This window comes from Phoxinus phoxinus (genome assembly GCF_949152265.1).
Source record: "Phoxinus phoxinus genome assembly, chromosome: 9".
NCBI lineage: Eukaryota > Metazoa > Chordata > Actinopteri > Cypriniformes > Leuciscidae > Phoxinus > Phoxinus phoxinus.
In genome coordinates this window covers 35,959,363-35,984,668 of record NC_136884.1, presented here as the reverse complement: position 1 = coordinate 35,984,668, position 25,306 = coordinate 35,959,363, and the positions used below count along the sequence as shown (strand labels likewise).

Genomic DNA, 25,306 nt, shown 5'->3' with positions numbered 1-25,306 from the left:
ACCGCACGAACACCGCACGAACACCGCACGAACAACGCACGAACACTGCACGAACACCGCACGAACACTGCACGAACACCGCACGGACACCGCACGGACACTGCACGAACACCGCACGAACAACGCACGAACACTGCACGAACACCGCACGAACACTGCACGAACACCGCACGAACACCGCACGAACACCGTACGAACACCGCACGAACACCGCACGAACACCGCACGAACACCGCACGGACACTGCACGAACACCGCACGAACAACGCACGAACACTGCACGAACACCGCACGAACACTGCACGAACACCGCACGAACACCGTACGAACACCGTACGAACACCGCACGAACACCGCACGAACACCGCACGAACACCGCACGAACAACGCACGAACAACGCACGAACACCGCACGAACACCGGACGAACACCGCACGAACAACGCACGAACACCGCACGAACACCGCACGAACACCGCACTAACACCGGACGAACACCGCACTAACACCGGACGGACACCGCACGGACACCGCACGAACACTGCACGAACAACGCACGAACACTGCACGAACACCGCACGAACACTGCACGAACACCGCACGAACAACGCACGAACACTGCACGAACACCGCACGAACACTGCACGAACACCGCACGAACACCGCACGAACACCGTACGAACACCGCACGAACACCGCACGAACACCGCACGAACACCGCACGAACACCGCACGGACACTGCACGAACACCGCACGAACAACGCACGAACACTGCACGAACACCGCACGAACACTGCACGAACACCGCACGAACACCGCACGAACACCGTACGAACACCGCACGAACACCGCACGAACACCGCACGAACACCGCACGAACACCGCACGAACAACGCACGAACAACGCACGAACGCCGCACGAACACCGGACGAACACCGCACGAACACCGCACGAACACCGCACGAACAACGCACGAACAACGCACGAACACCGCACGAACACCGCACGAACACCGCACTAACACCGGACGAACACCGCACTAACACCGGACGAACACCGCACGGACACCGCACGGACACCGCACGAACACTGCACGAACACCGCACGAACACCGCACGAACACCGCACGAACACCGCACGAACACCGCACGAACACCGCACGAACAACGCACGAACACCGCACGAACACCGCACGAACACCGCACGAACACCGCACGAACACCGCACGAACACCGCACGAACACCGCACGAACACCGCACGAACACCGCACGAACAACGCACGAACAACGCACGAACACTGCACGAACACCGCACGAACACCGCACGAACAACGCACGAACAACGCACGAACACCGCACGAACACCGGACGAACACCGCACGAACACCGGGCGAACACCGCACGAACACCGCACGAACACCGCACGAACAACGCACGAACACTGCACGAACACCGCACGAACACCGCACGAACACCGCACGAACAACGCACGAACAACGCACGAACACCGCACGAACACCGCACGAACAACGCACGAACAACGCACGAACAACGCACGAACACCGGACGAACACCGCACGAACACCGCACGAACACCGGGCGAACACCGCACGAACAACGCACGAACACCGCACGAACACAGGGCGAACACCGCACGAACAGTGGACGAACACCGCACGAACTACTGACGAACAGCGGACGAACACCGATTACCGCACAAACACCGATCACCGCACTAACAGCACACGAACACCGATCACCAATTTTTTTTAAAAAAGCACGCGCACAAGCACTCGCTTGTAAACGTATTGGTTGCAATCTGAAACACCACCGCTAGATGCCGCTGAAAACTCCACATAGCTCCTTTAAGTAAAGACCAAAATGAGCAAACAAACAGCCAGCTTTGTTATGTTAACTTTGCAGTCTAGCTGGTTTTTCCAGTAATATTCAGGGTGGGTGTTAGGCATTGGTGCTTAAAAGACTCTCGCTTCACATTTGAACACACAAAGCCTCATTACCGACTGCAAACTGGTATGTATCCCTCTTTTAGTTTCCTGAGTTAATGGTCTTCTAATCATGAATTATTATTAAATATATGTATTGTTACATTTAACTTAAATTGCTTGCAGGTTAATAAGTGATAAGATGAAACTTTATCAATCAAATGTGTTCATTATGATTTCCAGAGACAATGTGTAGCTGTCGCAGATAGTGTATTTTCTTGCTGAGTATTTGTGTCACCTTTTGAATTTTTGTTTTTGTTTTATAAATGTTGTATAATACTTGAATACTTATTTGGGAATTTGATTTGCATGATAGTTTGACAATAGTGACACCTACTGGAGAAAACGAGTAACATAAGACGTACTGGTCATGTGATTTGTTTATTTGCGTGAACACAGAAGAAAAGAGAGAAACACGAGGTGTCACACACGAATTGAGAGGTGTACAATTGAAAATTATTTGATCAGAAAATGTCTCCTAATGTCTCCTGAATCCTGATTGGAAGGCACACGGTATGTTTGCATATATCTTGGTTATCATTTATTTATCATTTAAGGTACTGTGTTAATTTCAGTTTAATAAGCTAAATGAACGACATCATGGCTAAATCACTTCATCACGAATTTTATTGTAATTTTGGTTTATTTTCAGTTTTTTCACGGTGTCCATTTGATGTTTGTGATGTTGATTGCCCTGGTTCTTGAGAGGAAGATATTCAAAAATAGAAGACATCGAAGGCATCAGTTGAAGCGTGATTATTTCTGGTCTGGAGAAAACATTCAGGAGCCGTTATACAATGCATTTATGTGCTTTTCTTCTGCTGAGCTTGGCTTTGGCTCTTGGTCATGCATCAGATGTAAGTTACCGTAGATAGTGGACACTCATTGTCATTGTTAAAGTAATATACAGCTGTTGATTATTTTTATTTATTTTGTCCTTAATATTTTTCTTTGTCTTATTTTTATATCTCATGTTCTCAGGATCCACCTGGTGAGTACAGTACTGTCACATTAATCTGTTGTAAAGTGATTATATTATGTTTCCAGGATGAAATATCTTGTTTTAACTGCTCATTACTGCCTGATGATGTGATTGCTCGTTTATCATCTTACTTTCATACGGATTCACTAAAGTTATATTTTGTCCAGCACTCAATGCTCATTCCCCCTCTGTGTCTTTTGTTGACTTCAATATAATTTCCTCCAAGGCATTTATGAGAAATGGAAGAGCATTCCGGATATAAACAAAGGTAAAACTATTATAGTGTTTCAAGAACCCAAATACATGTATATAAGCAATAAGATAACTCTGATCTATTTTTGTTGATAAGTTATTACTTTTACTCATGTTTTATTCAAGCATATTTACTGTGAACTGAACACTCTTGTGGTATTAGGTTTAAATCTCACAGAAGGAGACATCGTGAAGGTAAGTCTGTATAAATATATATATATATGCAGGTAAGTCTATACATATAAATAAAATCCGGATACTTGAAATGATCTGTTTAAAGCCTAGGCAAGGCAGCGCCATTCCAGAGAATCGGTCCTGCTGGGATCTTCCCGTCCCCTATGAGCTGAGTGCAAATCTCAGTAAGATTTCAGATTCCTCACTTACGCTTCAATCAACTTTGAAACATTTAATGTAACTTTTATGTTGTTTTCCACTCAGTTTTGTTTGTGTTTATAGGTATGAACTACAGAGGAGTCATTCTGAGAGCCTTTGAGCAGTTCAGACTGAAATCATGCATTGACTTTAAGCCCAGAGCAGCAGAAGAGTTTTACATCTCTGTGGAGAGTCGTGAAGGGTTAGTCATATATTACAGACTGGTCTGATGTAGACTATGCTATACTGAAGTTATTTACTTATAATGTGACAGTATAATTCGAGCTTTATCCGACTGTGTGTTGTTGTGTGAATGACTTGTTCTGCAGGTGTTGGTCATATATCGGACGCACGTCTCCTGGAGGCCAGACTCTTTCCATTGGGAATGGCTGTGGAATAAAAGCCATTGTTGAGCACGAGTTTCTCCATGCACTGGGATTCTACCATGAGCAGACAAGATATGACAGAGATGATTATGTGACAATCAGATATGAAAACATCATCAAAGGTTGCCGTATGATCTCCTTATATATTTTTCATATTGTTTTAATTTGCTTTATATACTGGGTGTCATTATTACGAAAGAGCACTTATATGCCAGTCCTTCTGAACAATCACCTTAATAACTGCAATAATCTTTATTTTCAGGGTATGAGAGTTACTTCAATAAATCCAGTGAGAACGTGTCCGGCACCCCATATGATTATAACTCTGTGATGCATTTTGATCAAAATGCCTTCAGCAACGGTGATGGATCCACGATCATTACCAAGCGTCCTGAGTTTCAAGATGTGATCGGACAACTAATGGAAATGAGTGAATATGATGTGATTGAGCTCAACAAACTCTATAAATGCAGTAAGTATTTGACAGTAGGGCTGGACTCGAATATTCGTTCGGTGGGTTGGTATTCCTGTTTCGTGTTTTTTTGCACACCTGGCCAGCATCCCTCTCGAAACGGTCTCATTCGCGTTTGAATGTGTTTTACACTATACAATCTGGTGAAATATAATACTTAACATATAACTTCGTTATAGCTACTTAATAAATATGTGTGCTTCTTCTTGGACTACTAACGTGTTCCTGCAACGGGAGTGTTCTCTGGCTAGAGCGCAGAACAGCGGAGTGTGTGTGGACAGAAGTGCCTGAGCTTGTGTTTTGGGTTAAGCTGCGTTGCTTAACCCAAAACAAAATGTATTATCCTTTGTACCCGTTATTATCAATCTAAATGAACCTACTGCGAAATATAGGATAGGCCTACTTTGAGATTTTTGCGTTCCTGCCACTTCAACTCATCAGAGCGGATTTTCTCAAAAGCTACGTCGTTAATAAGACCCGAAGTTCCCTTTTACCTGAACATGTGGACACACTCCTCTTCCTCGCACACAACATGAACAGAGTGTAGGTAGACTGCAACCTGTCCTGATTGAGATTTATGTGAAAGTTCGACTTTTTAAACTGTTCGTTAATTGAAATGTGTGATGTTGTTATTGAAATTGTTATTGTTATAATTGTTCTTTATTTAGATTATTACAGTTTGTTCATTTAATTTTCGTTTTTCTTTATTTAAATTTCGTTTTTCTTTATTTAAATTTAGGTTTTCTATATTTAAATTTCGTTTTTATTTATTTCAATTTCCTTTTCATTTATTTAAATTACGTTTTTATTTAAATTTCGTTTATAATTATTTAATTTCGTTTTTATTAATTTAAATTTCGTTTTTATTTTTTTAATTTCGTTTTTATTTAAATTTCGTTTTTATTTTTTTAAATTTCGTTTATAATTATTTAATTTCGTTTTTATTAATTTAAATTTCGTTTTTATTCATTTTAATTTCGTTTTTATTTATTTAAATCTCGTTTATAATTTAAATTTCGTTTTTATTTATTTTTTAATTTCGTTTTTATTTATTTAAATTTCGTTTTTATTTATTTATTTAATTTCGTTTTTATTTATTTTTTTAAATTTCGTTTTTATTTATTTAATAATAACACAAGTTAAAAGACCTGTGTGTTTTTTTTATATCACTAGTGCAGTGTCTTAGGAGCAGCCCTGCTCGCGTTTGGCGCTCCGCTTCATTATTTAAATCTACCCTACTTTGTCAGTAATTTGTTAGTTAGAAAAATATTAGACTACCTTATTAAAAATATTGCTTAAGTTAAAAGACCTGTGTGTGTGTGTGTTTTATATCACTAGTGCAGTGTCGTTCTCGGAGCATATATGTTAAGTTTGCCATCATAACATAAAGGGTAGAAAACCGGCTAAAACATGACGGAGGAATAAACTCACGTAGCCATCGGGTTTCGTTTGACTGGCGTGCACAGACACAGGCGCATGCAGTCATTTATTAAATTGCAACACCTGTAAAATCACAATGAATGAACCACACCCCTTAGACTCACACCCCCTTAGTCAACAGTCATAATAAGAGCACATTCAAGGTCACCAATGTTCAACAATATATAAGCCGCTTCCCGCTCGCGTTGTTCTGTAGTTTATTAAAAGTTAATTAATTCTGAACGTATCACGTCTCGCCTGTCTATCTATATTGCATCAAATACCACACTGCACTCCCTTGTGAAGTCGATTGGATGAACGGTTCTCGAAATAATCAAAATGCAAACGGACAGACAAACATACCAAGATTCCTGCCTTTATTAGAGATAAGAATATGTTCAGCCCCCTCTCTCCGGAGCTTCAAATATCCGATGTTCATTACTACCGAAGCTTCGAAGCTCAAAAAATGGTATTGGACCAGCCCTATTTGACAGTTTTCCTTTGTGGCCTTTACTGTTTCGTTTCTTTTCAATTTGTGGATTCTGTGTAAGACTGAAATGAAGTTGCGGTTGCTGGATATCTCACCCGGACCAATATTGATGCCAGAGAGACCAAGGACCATTGTGACGAATTGAACTGGTAGTGAATTGATTAAGTCTCAGTGTTTGTTTGTTTGCATTGCAGATTCCTCCATCTCTTTCCTTGACCACTGTAGTTTTGATGATGGATCTCTGTGTCAGATGAGTGTCTATTCTGCTTTTGATTATGGCTGGCAGAGAGTGAAGTCAGTGAGTGGCATCAATGTGACTGACCACACCTACTTGGGCAAAGAGAAGAACGGTGAGATCTATTAAAAGAAACTCACTTCACTTCCATCCACAGTTGCAGTCACTGTACCTCCCAGTTCCCCAAACCACACACCTGTGTTCATGCATGCAGGGACGTCTTTCTTCATGCACTTCAGCACTGAGGGCAGAAACCAGGGGGACGCAGCCAGATTGGAGAGCAAGACACTGACCCCTACAAGAGACTGCAAAGTCCAGTGCCTGCAGTTCTACTACTATCACAGCGGGAATGAGTCTGACCAGCTCAACATCTGGATCCGAGAGTACCAGGATGAAGCAGACAGCAGAGGAACTCTCAGACTTATGGATCAGATCACCGGTCCGTCTCTTCCAGCAGAACTTTACAGACTACAAGTCATATAGGCATGTGTTTTAGTGTTACTGACCGCTTCATTTCTTGCAGAGACCCCTGGTAATTACTGGAAGCTGCATCACGTGCCACTGAACGCAAATACATCTTTCCAAGTTGTGTTTGAAGGCCGTAAAGGAGCTGGAAACTCCAGTGGAGGATTCTCACTGGATGATATCAATGTTTCAGAGACAGAGTGTCCCCTCACATGGCAGATAAGGGACTTTGAGAAGATTCTTGACAGTGGGTTTAGAATTTTCACGAGTCCACTGTATTACTCCAGTGATGGTTATCGCTTAAGGGCTCAGTTATTGTTGTTCGAGAATGAAATTTCAATATATGTTTCTTTGGTATCTGGTGCATATGATGAGCAGTTGCAGTGGCCTTGTCCATGGAGACAAATAACCGTCCAGATCCTTGACCAGAATCCACACATACAGAAGCGCATGTCCTTTGAGCAAAGCATCACCACTGACCCTGATTTGACTAATGAAGGTTAGATCTTTAATGCAATCTGATTATTTTTCATGCGTTTATGTGCAGCATTTTACTTAGATGAGAATCAAAGTTATTATCTGTAGCTTTTAGGGTTATTTTAAAAGCCATGTTGTGTTCTAACAGATGGCAGCTATTACTGGGACAATCCTCGAAACATTGGACTTCCCATGTACTTTGGCGATAAGTCTGTATTTCTGGGTGGATACACCTCGTTTGCACTCCTGACAAAAGAGGATCTCGCTAGAAGAGAGTTTATCAAGGGTGGTGACATCATACTTCTCTTCACCATGCAAGGTAAGATTTGTGAAGTAACAGAGAACCAGTTCAACTGCTGTATTAAGAGCAAACTGGGCGTTATTTGAATGATGATACACTGTTAGACTTTGCCGTAATTTTACAGTTACTTACCGCAAAAAAGCCCAGTAAAATACCACTTATATTATTTACGGTTAACTACTGTAATATGCACTGCATTGTGGGTATTTTGTGTGAAATTTACAGTAACTTACTGTATATGGTAATTTACAGTACTTTACTGTTTACGCAAAAGCAGTAGTGCTACTGTAAATGAAGAAGACAGATTTCTTCAAGTGTGTAGGCTTCTTTTGACAAGGCCTGCCTCTCTGCAGTATATATGAATTGGCATATATGCAAAGCACTATACAGGAAAAAAAAAAAAAAATAATAAAAAAAAAAAAAAATGAAAAAAATAAAAATAAAAATTATCAATACATTAATAAATTAAAAAAGGATTTTAAATACAGAAATGTCGGCCCTCTGAAAAGTATAATCATGCATAGTTATATACTAAATATATTAGTTTCACCTTTTAATTTGAATTACTGAAATACATGAACTTTTGCACAATATATATATATATATATATATATTTTAATATAGTTGCCTAACTTGCCTAATCATTGCCTTATAATTCGCGGGATGACTGCACTTGTGTTCATTGTGTACACAACGTGTATTAGGCTACTCATAGGGCTATGCATATTGTATCAATGTGTTAGGCCTATTAAAATGTCATATAAAAATGTTTTATAGTTTTTTCCCCTGTGTTCTGCAGATGAAAATCATGAATCTGCATTTTCAATAAGCAATGCACACGCTGGATGTTTAAAAGTTAAATAAAAAACACGTGGATGGAAGGATTTATTTTAATCCTATATAAATAAGTCATTTTTATATTAGAATTTTCTCAAAAAAACTGGTTCCCATACATAGACATTAGACCTTATTTTTTATAATTTTATAAAATTACTATTTTAATTGTTGCTCGCGTGCAAAGCCCGCGCAACAGCCTCGCAGAATGTAAACAGAGGTTTGTGTGTCAAGTGCGCGCGCGCGCACAGACGTCCCTGCTGAGAGTGGATCGCCACAGCTAGACGCCAGCTGTGAGTTTTTCTGAGGTAAGTAGGCTAATTTAACTGAACACATTTCTTTTATGTTACTTTTACAGCGTAAACTATTACCAATATCAATTAAATATAGCTAAATGTATGAAGAAAGTAAATAATACAATCTAATAGGCTATTATTACTAAAAGGACAGTCTGAAGGAACTTAGTTTTCCTCAAAAACTGCCGCTTTCATATCCCATTAAGTTATGTCTGACTGCCTTTTCCAGTCGATGGACCCAATCTAGTATTTAGACAAACAATGGTTTTCCGTAATTTTTACGACCAGTTAAGGCATATTTTACTCGTCATTTAAAAAAATACCGTTAATGTGTGTGACGTTAGGCTATTTTGAAGTTACCTAGCGCGTTTTTTTCAAAGGCACTCTCTCGCGCTCTCGCTCCAGGCCGATTCTATGGGAGTGCTATGCACCCTCAAACGCAAGCAAGAGCACCCTCAATTGATACTGTAATAACATTTTGGCGCAACAGATTTGCCAAACGCCCCAGTGTATATTTGTGCTTATTTGTGTTCACGCTCTGGAGAACGGAAAATTAATCCATTTACAACGGGTTTTGCAGCGGTGAGCAGCAGTAGCCAATCACAGATTACCGGTAGTGCTAGTTGTTGGTCTCTTGTCGATTTATGCAGGCTCGCGAATTTCGGGCTCGCGAACAAATGTCCTCTATTGAGGACAATAAAGAATGAATATGAATGTGATATGAATATGAATCCTCTCATTAACAAAGTGTAAACACGATGTAAGAGATGTATTGGACCGACAGCTGCAAACTATTTCTGAAGTGACAGCTAAATTTACATAATAGTATCATACGTGCTGGATTCACTCTGCACAGGACAGACATGCTTAAAATAGTAACGCTTTTTAACGCAATATAAAGGCAGGCTAATAGATTAATTGATACATTTTCATTGCAAAATATTTTAGAAATGCTATGCTAATTATTGGTAAAACGGCCCCCCTATCCCTTCCCCCTCTCCCTCCTGCATGTTGTAGGCTAAAAAGTTATATTCTCTTCTCTCTTTTTTCAGTGTCGATTGTCATCTGATTGTGTAAGTGATCAATCTAGCAGTCATAGATCTGTGATTAATCATGTTCATAACATATAGTCATTAGCCAATAATCATTGATGAAAAAATAATGTTTCTTCTTTTTCTCTTTTGTCTGTGTCAACAGGAGCTAACTACAGCCCAAAGGCTCTTTTAAGAGCCACAGCACTGAGGGTCTTTGGCTTTGTAAGTATATGTTTTGAGTAACTATCAGATGCATTATGTGATAATGGAGCCTTGCAGGCCCTACGCTTTCTTTAATTTATTCATTTAACCATATTAAATGTGTCATATTTTGGGCCCTGGTTTAACGATCTAAACGTATGATAGGGCCCTTTATGTCAAATTTATAAATTAATATAAATTGAGTTATAATAATACAACACAATCAGGAAGAATAAGTTATCAAATTAAATCAGAATCAACAAAATTCATACTTCACAACACTGGAAAAAAGTTGTTTGCAACTTCCGGTTCACTGGGACTTAAATGAGCCTCAGAAGTGGCAGGAATGCATTTAAATTCTTGATAACAGTGTTATGAGATTAAAGTCAGCATTAAAATCAAGATTGACCCTGTTTACTTTGTTAGCGCATATTACTAGTCTTGTGGTGAACAATGAATCCGTGCAAGTTAATACACAGAAAAAAATAGTTTGCCGTGGTAATCTATAATCAAAGTCTGAAAAGTTACTTCCGGTCTGAAATGGCGTTCCTTTTCTGATGATGTAGGCTTGACGGCTTGGGTTGGAAAACGCTTAACCACTCCCCTCAGACCGTTACTCTGCTTTGAGCGAGAGATGGAGAGGAGGAGCGCTAAAGTAAAACCCTGCCCTCTGTTCAATATTCTGTTTCACTGGGAAATACGTCACAACACTGGAGACAAGTCGTTTGCAACTTCCGGTTCACGCGTACTTTAATGTTTTAAATAGAAGGTTTTGATTATAAAAATATAAAATGATTTAAATAATACTTTAAAGGGTTAGTTCATCCAAAATTGATAATTCTGTCAGTAATTAATCACCCTCATGTTGTTTCAACCATGTAAGTCTTTCGTTCATCTTCCGAACACAATTTAGGATATTTTTGATGAAATCTGAGAGCTGTCTCACTCCACCATAGGCTTTCAGAGGGAATGAATCTTGCTGGCCCAGAAAAGTTATTAAAGAGATCGTTAATATATTCCAAGTGACTACAGTGGCTCAATCTTAAGTTTATCAAGCGACGAGAATATTTTTTGTTTGCAAAAAAAACACAAAAATAACAACTTTATTCCACTATTAATTTCCTTCTCTCTGGGCCTCGAGTGAGTTCACTAGTATAACTGTGCAGCGCGTCTGTGTTAGAGGGCCGCTTTTAAAGATGACTACTGTATGTGTTAATATGAAAATGTAAGACCTGTGTTTGTTTTAAGATTCTTTTTAAGGATCAACCCTGAAGAGGTTGTGCACGGCCAAAGTTGGCACAAGTCGAAAGACAGGAGGTGTTGTAAAGAGAAAGGTGACCGCCATCAACTCCCGGGTAGCAACGTTTCTGCAGAGGCTCACCGAAATTGAGTGGAGAACATCAAATTAGGTAAGTTTCTTATGCAGTGCTGGACTGGTACAAAAAATTGGCCCGGACAGGCCACCACAATCAGTCAGACACCAACACCAGTACACAATTTTTGCAGTTCCATTAATTATTTGTCCCTGCTGTTCTCAGGGTGTCCGTGAATCCTTTAAAGGACAACTCCGGTGAAAAATGAACCTAGGGGTAATTAACACATGGTTACCGAGTAGATCGTTCTCTGGGATGCGTTTTCATGATAATCGAATGTAAAGAGTTTTATCTCTAAATACAGATTAGCTTATAACGCTAGTATATGGGGCAGAGAGTAAGTTTAAGTAAATCGCTAGTTAATACCACTAACAAGGCTCAAAATAGCCTCACACTACCACGGTAGCATAATGAGGGTCCTTACATGCAAACCGAAGCATTGAGAACTTTGTAAGTGTACAAACAGTTTAAAGGGTTAGTTCACCCAAAAATGAAAATAATGTCATTAATGACTCACCCTCATATCGTTCTAAGCCCGTAAGACCTCCGTTCATCTTCGGAACACAGTTTAAGATATTTTAGATTTAGTCCGAGAGCTTTCTGTCCCTCCATTGAAACTGTATATACAGTATACTGGCCATGTCCATAAAGGTAATAAAAACATCATCAAAGTAGTCCATGTGACATCAGTGGGTTAGTTAGAAGTTTTTGAAGCATCGAAAATACTTTTTGGTCCAAAAATAACACAAAATAAGACTTTATTCAGCATTGTATTCTCTCCCGGGTCTGTTTTTAATCTGCGTTCACGACTCCGCAGTGACGCTGCTGACGGAAGACGCTGATGATGTGTTATCTGGTGCGCCCGAGCTTCGTTTACAGTCTGAGGGAGACGCACGCTATATTCAAGCTATTCTACATTGTTTGCGTGGATATCATTTTTTTAATGGTGCGTAAATGTGCATGTCGCGGATGAGACACTTTTACAGCGTGCGTTTCCCTCAGACTGTAAACGAAGCTCGGGCGCACCAGATAACACGTCATCAGCGTCTTACGCCATCAGCGTAACTGTGAAGGATTGACAACAGACCCGGGAGAGAATACAATGCTGAATAAAGTCTTATTTTGTGTTATTTTTGGACCAAAAAGTATTTTCGATGCTTCAAAAACTTCTAACTAACCCACTGATGTCACATGGACTACTTTGATGATCTTTTTATTACCTTTATGGACATGGCCAGTATACTGTATATACAGTTTCAATGGAGGGACAGAATGCTCTCGGACTAAATCTAAAATATCTTAAACTGTGTTCCGAAGATGAACGGAGGTCTTACGGGCTTAGAACGACATGAGGGTGAGTCATTAATGACATTATTTTCATTTTTGGGTGAACTAACCCTTTAATAAGAAGATACTTTATAAAGACAGTACATTACGCGTATTCAGACACAGCCATCTTGGAAAACAGTCTCGACAAGTCGAGCAACGATTGCCATGCTAAGTGATTTGAACTGTGACTTGGAATCTTCTGTTGTTTCCGGAAGAAAGCACTGAACGCAACAGAGAAAATAAATAAATACAAATAATAATACAAAAATGAACAAGTCACAGTTCATATCACTTAGCACAGCGTTCGTTGCTCGACTTGTCGAGACTGTTTTCCAAGATGGCTGTGTCTGAATATGTGTAATGTACTGTCTTTATTACGTATCTTCTTATTAAACTGTTTGTACACTTACAAAGTTCTCAATGCTTCGGTTTGCATGTAAGGACCCTCATTATGCTACCGTGGTAGTGTGAGGCTATTTTGAGCTTTGTTAGTGGTATTAACTAGCGATTTACTTTAACTTACTCTCTGCCCCATATACTAGCGTTATAAGCTAATCTGTTTTTAGAGATAAAACTCTTTACATTCGATTATCATGAAAACGCATCCCAGAGAACGATCTACTCTGTAACCATGTGCTAATTACCCCTAGGTTTATTTTTCACCGGAGTTTTCTTTTATAGGAACACTCCACCGTTTTCACCGTCTTTCCTACATTTAGATAGGTGGGCAAATGCATTTGTCTCAGTGCATGCATTGTTTTAGTTTGACAGGGTCGGCGCTTGCTTAGCTTAGCATAATGAATGGAATCATTTGTTGCCAGCTAGCATGTACTGAGTAAAAGTGATACAAAAATAAAACACCTAATTACTACTGCGTATTCACAAGTACAAATAGCAATGCAGATTAAGACTAGGTGATTTCCAAGGCAGATATTGACTTGGGACTATATCATGGTGAAGCACAGGCGAAGCACTGCTACTTGGGCGCAGAGAAATCACGCAACACATGAAATCTGTCAACTTACCGGCGTGACCTGCACCGAGTATCTTCGCTTTTGGATTGTGTTGAGTTTATTTCAGTCGGCATAGGTTGGCATATTCCCCCACACTCACACCACCAGTTTGTGTTGGCTCTCATCCTCACGTCCTCAGGTTGTTGAGCGATCGCAAGCTCCTCCTCCTGTTGTTCTATTTCCAAAGCACGCAGCTCCTCTTCTGAAAACTCTGGTTCATAGAGGTATGGTTCTGGATCTTGACTGTCTGAGAAGTCACCCTCTTCGTCTCTCACAAAATCAGCCATGTTAATCGCCATTTACTATGTCTACTGTAGGAAAAATAGCCAGCTACTATTATGTTGACTGGGATTTCATGTGTTGCGTGATATCTCTGCACTCAAGTAGCAGTGCTTCGCCTGTGCTTCACCCTAATATAGTCCCAAGTCAAAATCTGTCTAGGAAATCGCCTAGTCTTAATCTGCATCGCTATTTGTACTCGTTGTGAATACGCAGGCCACAAGAAGTAATTAGGTGTTTTTTTTATATCACTTTTACTCAGAACATGCTGGCTGGCAACAAAAGATTCCATTCATTATGCTAAGCTAAACTAGTGGCGACCCTGCCAAACTAAAACAACGCATGCACTGAGACAAAAGTCTAAATTTAAAGGTGCTCTAAGCGATGTCACGCATTTTTTAGGCCAAACATTTTTTTGTCACATACAGCAAATATCTCCTCACTATCCGCTAGCTATCTGTCTCCTGAACACACTCTAAAAAAACGCGGTCTCTGTAGACACCCCAGGCTCCACAAACAGCAACAAAAACAAACTGGACTAACCCGCACCACAACATAACAAACAGTGTTCCAGCCAATAACCGACAAGAAGGATTTGGGGGTGGGGTTTGGGTTGTTAGTGCGCGGATGAGGAGGAGGGAGGGTCTAGCTAGCCTCCGTTTTGTTTGGCAATAGTTCGAACGTCAACAAGAAGTGACGTCACCCAGGATCGCTTAGAGAACCTTTAAGAAAGACGGTGATTAAGCTCATATTACATGTGCGGTGCTACCAAATCTGGTGCTGGTGCTACAATCTGTAGAACTTGCTGTTTGAGTGTGTTATGTCCAAGGATGTATTTTTTATTTATTTATTTATTTTAATTTATTTTCCCCTTTCTCCCTGTTTCTCTCTCTCTACTTCCCATAAGCAGAAAGGAATTGCTGCCACCTGACGCCAATGATCGGGTGTAAATCTGCTGTGATTGGAGGAGAGGAAGCTTTGGGGGCAAAAGCAGCACCATTCCTCAGATCAGTTATTTATTTGTAAACTTTTGTTGTATTGTTCTTTATCATACAAATGTATATTGTTATTTTTTTGGGATTAGTAGAGAGGTGGGTGCCATTTCCTTTTGATTTAATTTCCTCTTGTTTTAGCTGAGAACTGTTAGTGTATTTTGTATTTGATTTAAGAAAAAAAAAAAAATTGCGTATTGTCATGATCTGCTTTTATTTGTTATGCATGAATTTCTCTTTTAAATGTTGCATCACAATAAGTAAATTGAATGTAATTAATTGTGATACTAAATAATAAATATGCTGATGTACATGAACTCAAGTAACTTTTTTGGAATTTATTCAATTCAATAGCATTAATAGTGTAAAATAAATGAAAAATAAGTTGCAGTAAGGGTATTGTACTGTAAAATGAAACTGCGGTAAGGGCATCATACTGTAAAATTAAATTGCAGTAAGGCATCTTACTGTAAAATGAAATTGCAGTAAGGAAATCATACTGTAAAATGAAATTGCAGTAAGGGTATCTTACTGTAAAATGAAATTGCGGTAAGGGTATCTTACTGTAAAATGAAATTGCGGTAAGGGTATCTTACTGTAAAATGAAATTGCGGTAAGGCCATCTTACTGTAAAATAAAATTGCAGTAAGGGCATCATACCGTAAAACACATTTACAGGAAAGCTACTGTAAAGTGGAACTTACAGTAACTTACTGGCAATAGTGCTGCCAGTAAGTTACCGCAAAAATACAATAAAATGTCTAACAGTGTAGGACAGGAATGATTTTTCCATTGCGTCTCACTTTCTGAGAGCATCTTTACAAATGTTGTGTACCAATCCAGATATCTCGGGGCTTCTTCAGAAAGGCTCTCTGCCCTGCCCTAAAGCAACAGTGAAGAACTTCAACTTTTCTACTGATGCAAGTGCACAGCGGCAGGGACCGTGTAACTCAAGGTAGGGGTGGCTCGATACCACTTTTTAATGTCCGATACCGATACAACATACTTGAGTATCTGTTGATACCAATTGATACCGATAGAATACCATGTAGTCCCTCCAGAAAAACGCTGAGTTTTTTTGTGATTGTTGCGGGCAAAAATCCTTGATTATGCAGCACGTTTTCTTAAAAAATGCGATGGAATATGCGGGATATTTATGCAATTTTATGCGATGAAATTGCGGGAACTTGCAAAAATTGCGGGAACTTGCAAAAATTGCGGGAACTTGCAAAAACTGCGGTTTGATGAAAAAGAGAAACAATTTTTTTCCCCCAACACCCTATTCACTAGGCTACTACTTTAAAGGAGAACTCCGGTCAATTTTAACATTGAGCTCAATTTTTGGTAAATTTGGAGTGCTGTCAATACAGAGAACAACGACAAAAATCGGTGTTGCCTACACCGTGTTATCCTCTTTTTAAAATTTGCACCCTATTGACTTCAATGGGGTCTAATTTTAATTCTAAATCAGCCAGCGCACAGACCTGTATTTAGTTCCTGTTTTCGGTCGAAAATACTCTGGTAATTCTCAAGCACTTTTTTCACTGGTGCATAAAACACTCCGTTCTCCTGATTCTCTACCACTTCATTTTTACTCCACTGACTCTTGTAATTCTATTATGACATTTTTTACTACGAAAATTGATCGTACACATCAACAGTTACTCCCTCAGATCTCAACCTTCAAACTATCCTCTGATTTTCAAATATCTTCTTGTCATCTTTTCTCTGCCTTCACCCTCCCCTCTGCTGCTGAAATAGCCAACCTTGTTCGCAAATCTAAACCATCGACCTGCCAACTTGATCCTCTCCCGACTACATTGGTTAAAACGTGCATTCACTCCCTGACCCCTCTTATAACTGCAATTATCCATTCCTCGCTTAATACTGGTATTGTTCCGTCATCCTTTAAATCAGCTGCAATAACCCCCATTCTTAAGAAAGCTGGAGCTGACCCCAGCGACTTTAACAACTTCCGCCCAATTTCCAACCTCCCCTTCCTTTCAAAAATTCTTGAAAAAACAGTTGCTTCTCAGATTCATGACCACCTCACCCACAATAGTCTCTATGAACAGTTCCAATCAGATTTCCGTCCCTTTCATAGCACCGAAACAGCTCTTGTTAAAATAACCAATGACTTTCTTACGGCTGCGGATTCTGGATTACTAACAATTCTCATCCTCCTGGACCTGAGTGCGGCTTTTGACACCATTTCACACACCATCCTCATTGACCGATTAGCTTCCCTTGGATTATCTGACACACCACTGCACTGGTTTAAATCATATCTCTCTGGTCGTACTCAGTTTGTACAACTTAAAACATTTAGATCCCACTCTGCCCCCCTTTCCTCTGGTGTTCCCCAAGGCTCTCTCCTTGGACCCCTATTATTCATTATTTACCTTCTCCCTCTTGGCCATATTTTTCGCAAACATAACATCCAGTTCCATTGCTATGCAGATGACACCCAGCTCTACCTATCCACCAAACCCACTACATCTCTCCCTCCCATTTCCCTATCTAACTGCCTTCAGGAAATCAGATCCTGGTTTTCTTTAAACTTTCTCAAGCTCAACAGTGACAAAACTGAATTCCTCCTCATTGGCACCAAATCCATCCTCTCTAAAATAAATGATTTCTCTATCTTCATCGACAATTCATCTGTGTTCCCTTCCGCTCAGGTTAAGAGCCTAGGTGTCATCCTGGATAGCACTCTGTCATTTCAGTCCCACATTAATAACATCACTCGGTCAGCATATTTCCACTTACGTAATATTTCTCGTTTACGTCCATCTCTCTCCCCCAACAGTGCTGAAATTCTGGTTCACACCCTGGTCACCTCCCGCCTAGATTATTGCAACTCTCTTCTTTATGGTCTACCTGACAAATTCATCCATAAACTACAACTGGTCCAAAACTCTGCTGCCCGTATTATTACCAGAACCCCCTCCATCAGTCACATAACACCTGTCCTGCAGCAACTTCACTGGCTTCCTTTCAAATATCGCATCATCTATAAGATTCTCCTCCTCACATTCAAAGCTATTAATAATCTTGCCCCTGAGTATCTCATTGAGCTTCTCCATATCAAGATTCCCGCCCGTTCGCTCAGGTCCTCCTCCTCCATTCAGCTCATCCTCCCTCATGCCCGTCTGGTTACCATGGGGTTTAGGGCTTTCAGTCATTCAGCCCCACATCTCTGGAACTCTCTGCCCCAGTACATTCAACACTCCACGTCCATAACCATTTTCAAAACTCAATTAAAAACTCATCTTTTTAGACAGGCATATTCTCTTTAGTTTTTAATTTTTAATTCTTTTTTGCTGTTGTTGTTGTTTTACTATGTTATGATAATGTTTGTTCTCGTTGAATCAATGTTCAATGCATTGAGTGTTTTATTGTTGATTTTGTAAGGTGACCTTGAGTGTTGAGAAAGGCGCCTATAAATAAAATGCATTATTATTATTATTATCGGCGCACCCCTACCTCAAGGTGAATATCCTTTTAACCTCTGTTGTACACAAATTAAAAAAATTAAAAGTACTTTAAAAAATAAACTATAATTAAGAAATAATGTAGAAAGAAAATGCTATACTGTGTGTGAATATAGTAAGTAATATGTGTAAAGCTGGAGGCGTACACTGTTATTTTGAACTAATAATCCTAACAAAAAGCAGGTGAAGAATGACATGCATAATTCAGTTATTTATGTGACTCCAATATAATCAATCTGACTCCATTAAAGTTGTAGTTATTCTTTAACCTCCCATTTTTTTAAAGATAAAAATCTTTCTTAAAACTGATAGGAAAATGTGGGATTTAACCTGAACACTTACATAACAAAGTTACAATTACATTAGCTTTCAACATTATCAGTGATAAAAGGAAAGATTATCGAAGCCTTTAAATCAGGTAAAGATATATATTAATGTGCAGAAGAGCCTTTCTCCAAAATCAACAATACCTTTCCTTCTTAAATTCTGAGCAAAGTATTGTTAACACCTGAGTGAAAGTCAAACACCAGAATCAACTAAAAGAAAACCAAAAGACCGTAAACCTGAAGTTTATCTAGAAGGTGATCAAGAGGGGGAGAAGTACATTAACATATTGTCCTCAATGCATATTAAAGCAATAGTTCATAGACTGTACATTAGGATACTTTAATATCTCTAATAAATTCTGTTCAGTTTATAAACTGTCAGATGAGGCCAAACAAATGGTACAGATGTAAGTTAGAGGTGCAATCCTGTGATCCCAACATTTATATAGCTCTTTCACAGACCCAATGGCCACCAAAGTGCTTTACAAGTTGCCTCACATTCACCCATTCATACACCGACGGCGGTGTCAGCCATGCAAGGCGCCATCCAGCTCGTCAGGAGCAGTTGGGGTTAGGTGTCTTGTTCTTGGACACCTCGACACTTGGTCAGGTGGAACCGGGAATTGAACCACCAAACTTCCGGTTTGTCCTACATGAACCACTGAGCCACTGCCGCCCCTATTTTGGATTAAAAAGCAGCAGGTGATGAGTCTGTACCCAACTCCGCGTCATACTTTCGGAGTCGATTCGGAGAGGACGCTGGCGCTGTCTGTTCGCCACTTCTCCAGTCGCGCCAAAATAACGGCAAGTTTTTAACCTTTTACTATCCTTGCCACCGACCAGTGGACCTTTTAAAAAACAACAACAACGGTTTACCTTCCGCACCACCGAAATGTGGACCTTACTGGATAGTTATCAGGTAGCTTTCGAGTCTAGCGCTGGCCTGTTCCCGCTAGCAAAACACCTGCTCGGAGACTCCCTGGAATTGGTCATCGCTGCTCGTGCATCGCAGCATCGCTGCTGCTACGCAGCTAAAAACAACCGTCTTCCACGCCGCCGCCGGCACCTCCACTATGTTGAGTTACTCCATCAACCAGCTGATGAGTCTCAACAGTTTCCTCACTCCACCGTGCATTGCAGTGCTTAAACAACTAGGACTTCTCCACCATCCGCGCTATATCCATAGAAGGTCCCGCAGAAAGTTTGTCTGCTCACAAACAAGTCCTACCATCCCGGCTCTCTGGTCAGCAACGGGAAATGAAATGTCGCTCCACGCACACGTCATCAGAGTGCTGTCTCTTACCGGATAAGTAGTTTGGACATCTCCATGGCAACACCTCTCAGTGAGCTGAATGGAAAACGTGGAGTGGACTCCAGTTTGCTACGGCCAGTGCAAAGATTTGTTGCATCATCAAGTAGCAAAATCGAACTCTTAAATGCACAGTCTGTTACAAACAAATCCTGCCTCATTCATAACCATATCCTGGAAAAATCTCTGGATTACATGCGAATTACAGAGACCTGGCACCAACCAAATACCTTTTCTTCTTTAAATGAGAGCTGTCCACAAGGATAATTCTACCTCCAGAAAGCTCGCAGCACAGGGCGTGGTGGCGGCCTGTCAGTCATCCATCGCAACTATCTGGAGCTATCTCTGCAATCATTACCTGAACTATCTTCATTTGAATGCCTTGCATTTAAATGCAAGTCCCCTTCCCCTGTGCTGTTCCTCCTCATCTACCGATCACCAAAACCAAACCCATCATTTATCACTACTAGATGTCAAATCTCCTCACAACTTTCTGCACATCCTCCGCCGATGTTATAGTTTTAGGTGATACGAACTTCCATGTTGACAGCCCCTCCTGCCGTTTTGCAGCTGAATTTCTTCAACTACTGGACTGCTTTAACTTAAAACAACTTGTTGGTGTCCCCACAAACACAAGGGGGCATACCTTGGACATGGTCATTACTAACTCTGCCCCTCTCACCAACCTGCAGGTGTATGACCTAGGTGTGTCTGATCACAAGTTCATTTCTATGGATTTGCCATCCCCATCCAGCCTCTCCAAGCCTAAGTGGAATATCTGTTTCAGAAACCTAAAAAACATAAACCCAGAACTCTTGGTAGCAGACTTTCAGCATCTTTCCACACACTTTACATCAGCCGACGAAGCAGTGGACTACTACAACAGCCATCTGAGCAGCCTCCTGGACCTCCATTCCCCTGTTAAAACAAGAACAGTCACCTTCACCCGCTCAGCACCCTGGTTCACAGATGGGCTTCGTAAGATGAAGGCAGCAGGGCGGGTTTTTGAGTGGCGTTTCAGAGCCTCTGGCCTCACTGTCCACAAACAAATCTACCGGGAGCAACAACAAAAACATACAAAGTCCCTCAAAGAGGCAAGGTCACAGTTTTACTCCGATGCCATCAGAAACAGCCCAGGAAATTCCAAGCAGCTTTTTTACACTATAAACCACCTTCTCAAACCACAATCTCCTCCACTTACTGCCGCTACAGAAGAGCAGTGCAATAAATTCATGGATTTCTTCACGTCAAAAATTGCACATATTCGCTCTGCCCTTTCTGGTCCTCCCACCCAAACTGTTCTCCCAACATATACCCTCTCCCAACCCCTAAACTGCTTTCCTGAGGTTTCATCAGAAGAGGTGTAGAACATCATCAGTAAGATGAAATCCTCCACCTGTCCCCTGGACCCTCTCCCAACCTCCCTGGTAAAAACTCATATAACTGTCCTAAGTCCCCTGATCACTTCTGTTATAAATCATTCCCTCAAAACTGGTCACATTCCTCCTGTCTTAAAAAAAATTCCCCCTGTGCCATTATCACACCACTGCTCAAAAAACCCACTCTTGATCCGGAAGTTCTATTCGACTATAGGCCCATCTCCAATCTCCCCTTCATATCAAAAGTACTTGAGAAAGCAGTTGCTAGCCACCTTCAGGTCCACCTCAAACATAATAACCTCTTTGAAAAATTCCAGTCAGATTTACGCTCTGCTCACAGCACAGAGACTGCCATCGTTAGAGTCACAAACGACCTCCTCATATCATCTGATGCTGGCTCTCCCTCCCTCCTCATCCTCCTGGACCTTTCTGCTGCATTTGATACTGTCGACCATGGAATTCTTTTAAACCGGCTCCACCTCACCACTGGACTCCAAATCAAATCCACACACAGTTACTTGCGGTGTCCCCCAGGGGTCAGTGCTTGGCCCCATCCTCCTCATTCTCTACCTCACCCCCCTTGGCCAAATCATCAGTCACAAAATCTCATTCCACTGCTATGCCGATGACATAAAGCTCTATGTACATGCCACAGCTGAAACCCCATCCTCACAGTCATCCCCATCAAAACTCAGCACCTGTCTGAAAGAGATAAAGGTATGGATGGAGCACAACTTCCTTCAACTCAATAGCTTCAAAAACCGAAGCCATCCTGTTTGGCACTCCTCACCAAATCAAATCATCATCCATAAACAGTATCACCTTTTCTGGCACCAACATTCCCCTCTCATTAACAGTCACTAATAGGGCTGTAACGATTAATCGCGATTAATCGAAATCCAAAAAAAAAGTTTGTGTTTACATAATAAATGTGTGTGTATTGTGTACAATTATTTTGTATATATAAATACACACACATGCATGTATATATTTAATAAAAATATGTTATTTATATATAAAATTGTTCTATTTATATATATTATAAATCATATAAAAATATATATGCAGTATATAAATGCAAATATTTCTCAAATATATACATGCATGTGTGTGTATTTATATATACAAAATAATTATACACAAAACACACACATTTATTATGTAAACACAAACTTTTATATTGGATTTCGATTAATCGCGATTAATCGTTACAGCCCTAGTCACTAATCTTGGTGTAAAAATGGACTCCCAACTCACTTTTGAAGCTCATATAAATCACCTATGCAAGACCTCTTTCTACCACCTCCGTAACATCTCCAAACTCCGCCCCATTCTCACCCTCTCAGATACCGAAAATCTGGTTCATGGCTTTGTCTCCTCCAGACTGGACTACTGCAACGCACTTCTCATTGGGATTCCTAGAAAGAGCCTGCAGAGGCTTCAGTACATCCAAAACACTGCAGCTAGGATCCTGATGAGAGTGCGGAAACATGAGCACATTACCCCCATTCTTCACTCACTCCACTGGCTTCCCATCTCCACCAGGATTGAGTTCAAGTTCAACTCCTTGAGGGCACCTCAATCCACTGAGTGTTTTAAAAAAGGCCTTAAGACATTTCTTTTTAGCAAAGCTTTTGGTCCCTTTTAGATAATTTTATTTAATTTTTTTAAAGAACTGCTTATCTTTTTTGTTTTTAACCTGTAGCACTTTGATATCTCTGATGAAAAGTGCGTTATAAATATAATGTATTATTATTATTATTAACATTAATTTAAACAAATTCATTTAGGGGCATCGCTTCACACGTACAAACAGTAGCTCGCACATTACGTGCAGATTACACGCACAGTCGCACACAGAAAAATTCGTAAGCAGTGTGTTTCCACAGCAAAGTTTTGTAATCCTTTGTGATTTTCAAACAATTAAATTCAATAATTTTGGATAAATTCAAGGCGCAAAATTTTATGCAAGCTTTGTCTTTTACCATAAGTTGTCTCTTTTGAACTTCACTAAATAAATATGCGTGTGCCACTCAAACCAGCAACAGATGAACAAACAATCATCTAAATCAGACTGTACTTTGCTGTTTGATGATCATCCAACATCAAACAGTGATTACAGTACCAAACCGATGTGTCAGAGGTGAATATACGCGGGTTTCTAAAACAGATGATAGATTCTAACATATTCACTAACAGAACTTCTCGGTATGTATGGTAACCCTCGTTGACAGGACAGGAATGTGCACCTGTCTCTTTTGCGGGCGATCAGCCGTGAAAACAGCCTTTCAGCGCTCTCATGGCGCACCTTACCACCTGTAAAAACAGTTTTGCTCAACATAAAACAAAAGAGAGAGAGAGAGATCACACTACCGCGCTGTAGCCCGGAGAGGTCCTGTTGAGAGCTCGCTCGTCTTGAAACACTCTGTTTGTAGAGAACACAACATCGAAGTGCTCAGCCCTGAAGCAAAAAGCTGAGGTGCAATCGCACCTGCTGCTCATTATATACCCGCGCTGCGTGGGTGAACAGCTGATGCAAATGATTGCACGCCAATGTGTATTGGCTCGTTTAGTTTCACTCAAAGTAGATTGGCCTCTCTGGCAAGATTCCTATTCGACGCTCACGACATACGTAGAGAGTGACCGACTGATAGGGAACTGCCTCAAAATAGCAATTTGTTTGTGAATCAGAATACATTGGTTGCACTGTATGTTTTTGACTCAATAAAAAAAAAATGTTTTCTGTGAAGTGTTTTATTGCATGCACATTTCAACTATATATGCAATTAAATCTTTATATTTCTATTGCATTAATAATGTTTATCTTCCCATCTGTACCTCTTCTCTTGTAGTGAGTGTGTGGACATATTTAGCAACTCCAGTGCCAAGACTGCTTCCTCTCTGATCATCTTGCTGCTTTGCTTTCTTTTGCTGGAGATTTATTCATAAAAAATCACCATTATCACTGCTCTATGTCTGACTACACAAGATTTCAATGGTAAAACTACATCTGTCTTCAGCCTGTCTTCAGCCAAGTGTGTATTGTTAATGAAAGGAGATGAATCTACAATCAATGTTAATCTTATCTTTAATCATAATAGTTGAAGCAATATAATAGCTATATATTGTCATGTTGAGCTCTTATTGTAATCATTGTATGATTCACACATTCTCTGTAGAGGTTAAGGTAAATATTTACAACATTTGATTCTTTTCTATGTAATAAATCACTGCATGAATACTATATATATTGTTGTAACGCAGAGTGAACTTGAGAAATGAAGGGAGAGTTGGATCCAAATACAAAGTAGTTTAATAAGGACATAAATAAAACCAAAAAGGGAACCGAGAACAGAATGAGACACACCAAACGTACATCCATGTAGGACAAGACCCGACAAAGAACACAGGAAACACTAGGTATACCGTAAAACTTAAAATAATAGTCGAGTCCCAAATAGACGCCTGTCTCTTTTACACGCCATGTTTGGATAAATAAAGGCCGGTCTCAAATAGAGGCCTGGGGCCTCATTTATAACTGTTGCGTACGCACAAAGCAGGCTCTGAAAGAGGCGTTCGCCACTTCCAACGC

The 25,306-nt window shown here is 40.5% G+C and overlaps 1 protein-coding gene and 1 long non-coding RNA gene across 2 annotated transcripts; both read left to right on the top strand.

Moving 5' to 3' along the window:
• The first annotated feature begins 1,962 nt into the window (after positions 1–1,962).
• LOC307004340 (meprin A subunit beta-like) lies at positions 1,963–24,961 on the top strand. The gene is made up of 15 exons (XM_079623485.1): positions 1,963–2,032; positions 2,404–2,517; positions 2,657–2,871; positions 3,213–3,254; positions 3,402–3,433; positions 3,519–3,597; positions 3,695–3,812; positions 3,940–4,118; positions 4,259–4,468; positions 6,572–6,727; positions 6,827–7,051; positions 7,136–7,576; positions 7,703–7,873; positions 16,050–16,161; positions 24,567–24,961. The coding sequence occupies exons 3-15, from the start codon at positions 2,802–2,804 to the stop codon at positions 24,661–24,663; spliced, it is 1,932 nt and encodes a 643-aa protein (XP_079479611.1). The 5' UTR covers positions 1,963–2,032; positions 2,404–2,517; positions 2,657–2,801; the 3' UTR covers positions 24,664–24,961.
• On the top strand, positions 8,616–15,526 carry LOC307004341. The gene is made up of 4 exons (XR_013799008.1): positions 8,616–10,058; positions 10,183–10,241; positions 11,469–11,629; positions 15,125–15,526. It is a non-coding gene; the product is annotated as an uncharacterized lncRNA (long non-coding RNA).
• Positions 24,962–25,306: the final 345 nt, after the last annotated feature.

Bases quoted from the DNA above. Each gene is read 5' to 3' on its own strand.
- LOC307004340 (XM_079623485.1), top strand. From the start codon at position 2,802: ATGCATTTATGTGCTTTTCTTCTGCTGAGCTTGGCTTTGGCTCTTGGT. The intron at 2,872-3,212 runs GTAGATAGTGGA...ATTTCCTCCAAG, and splicing joins TGCATCAGATGTAAGTTACC to GCATTTATGAGAAATGGAAG. The intron at 4,469-6,571 runs GTAAGTATTTGA...TTTGCATTGCAG, and splicing joins CAACAAACTCTATAAATGCA to ATTCCTCCATCTCTTTCCTT.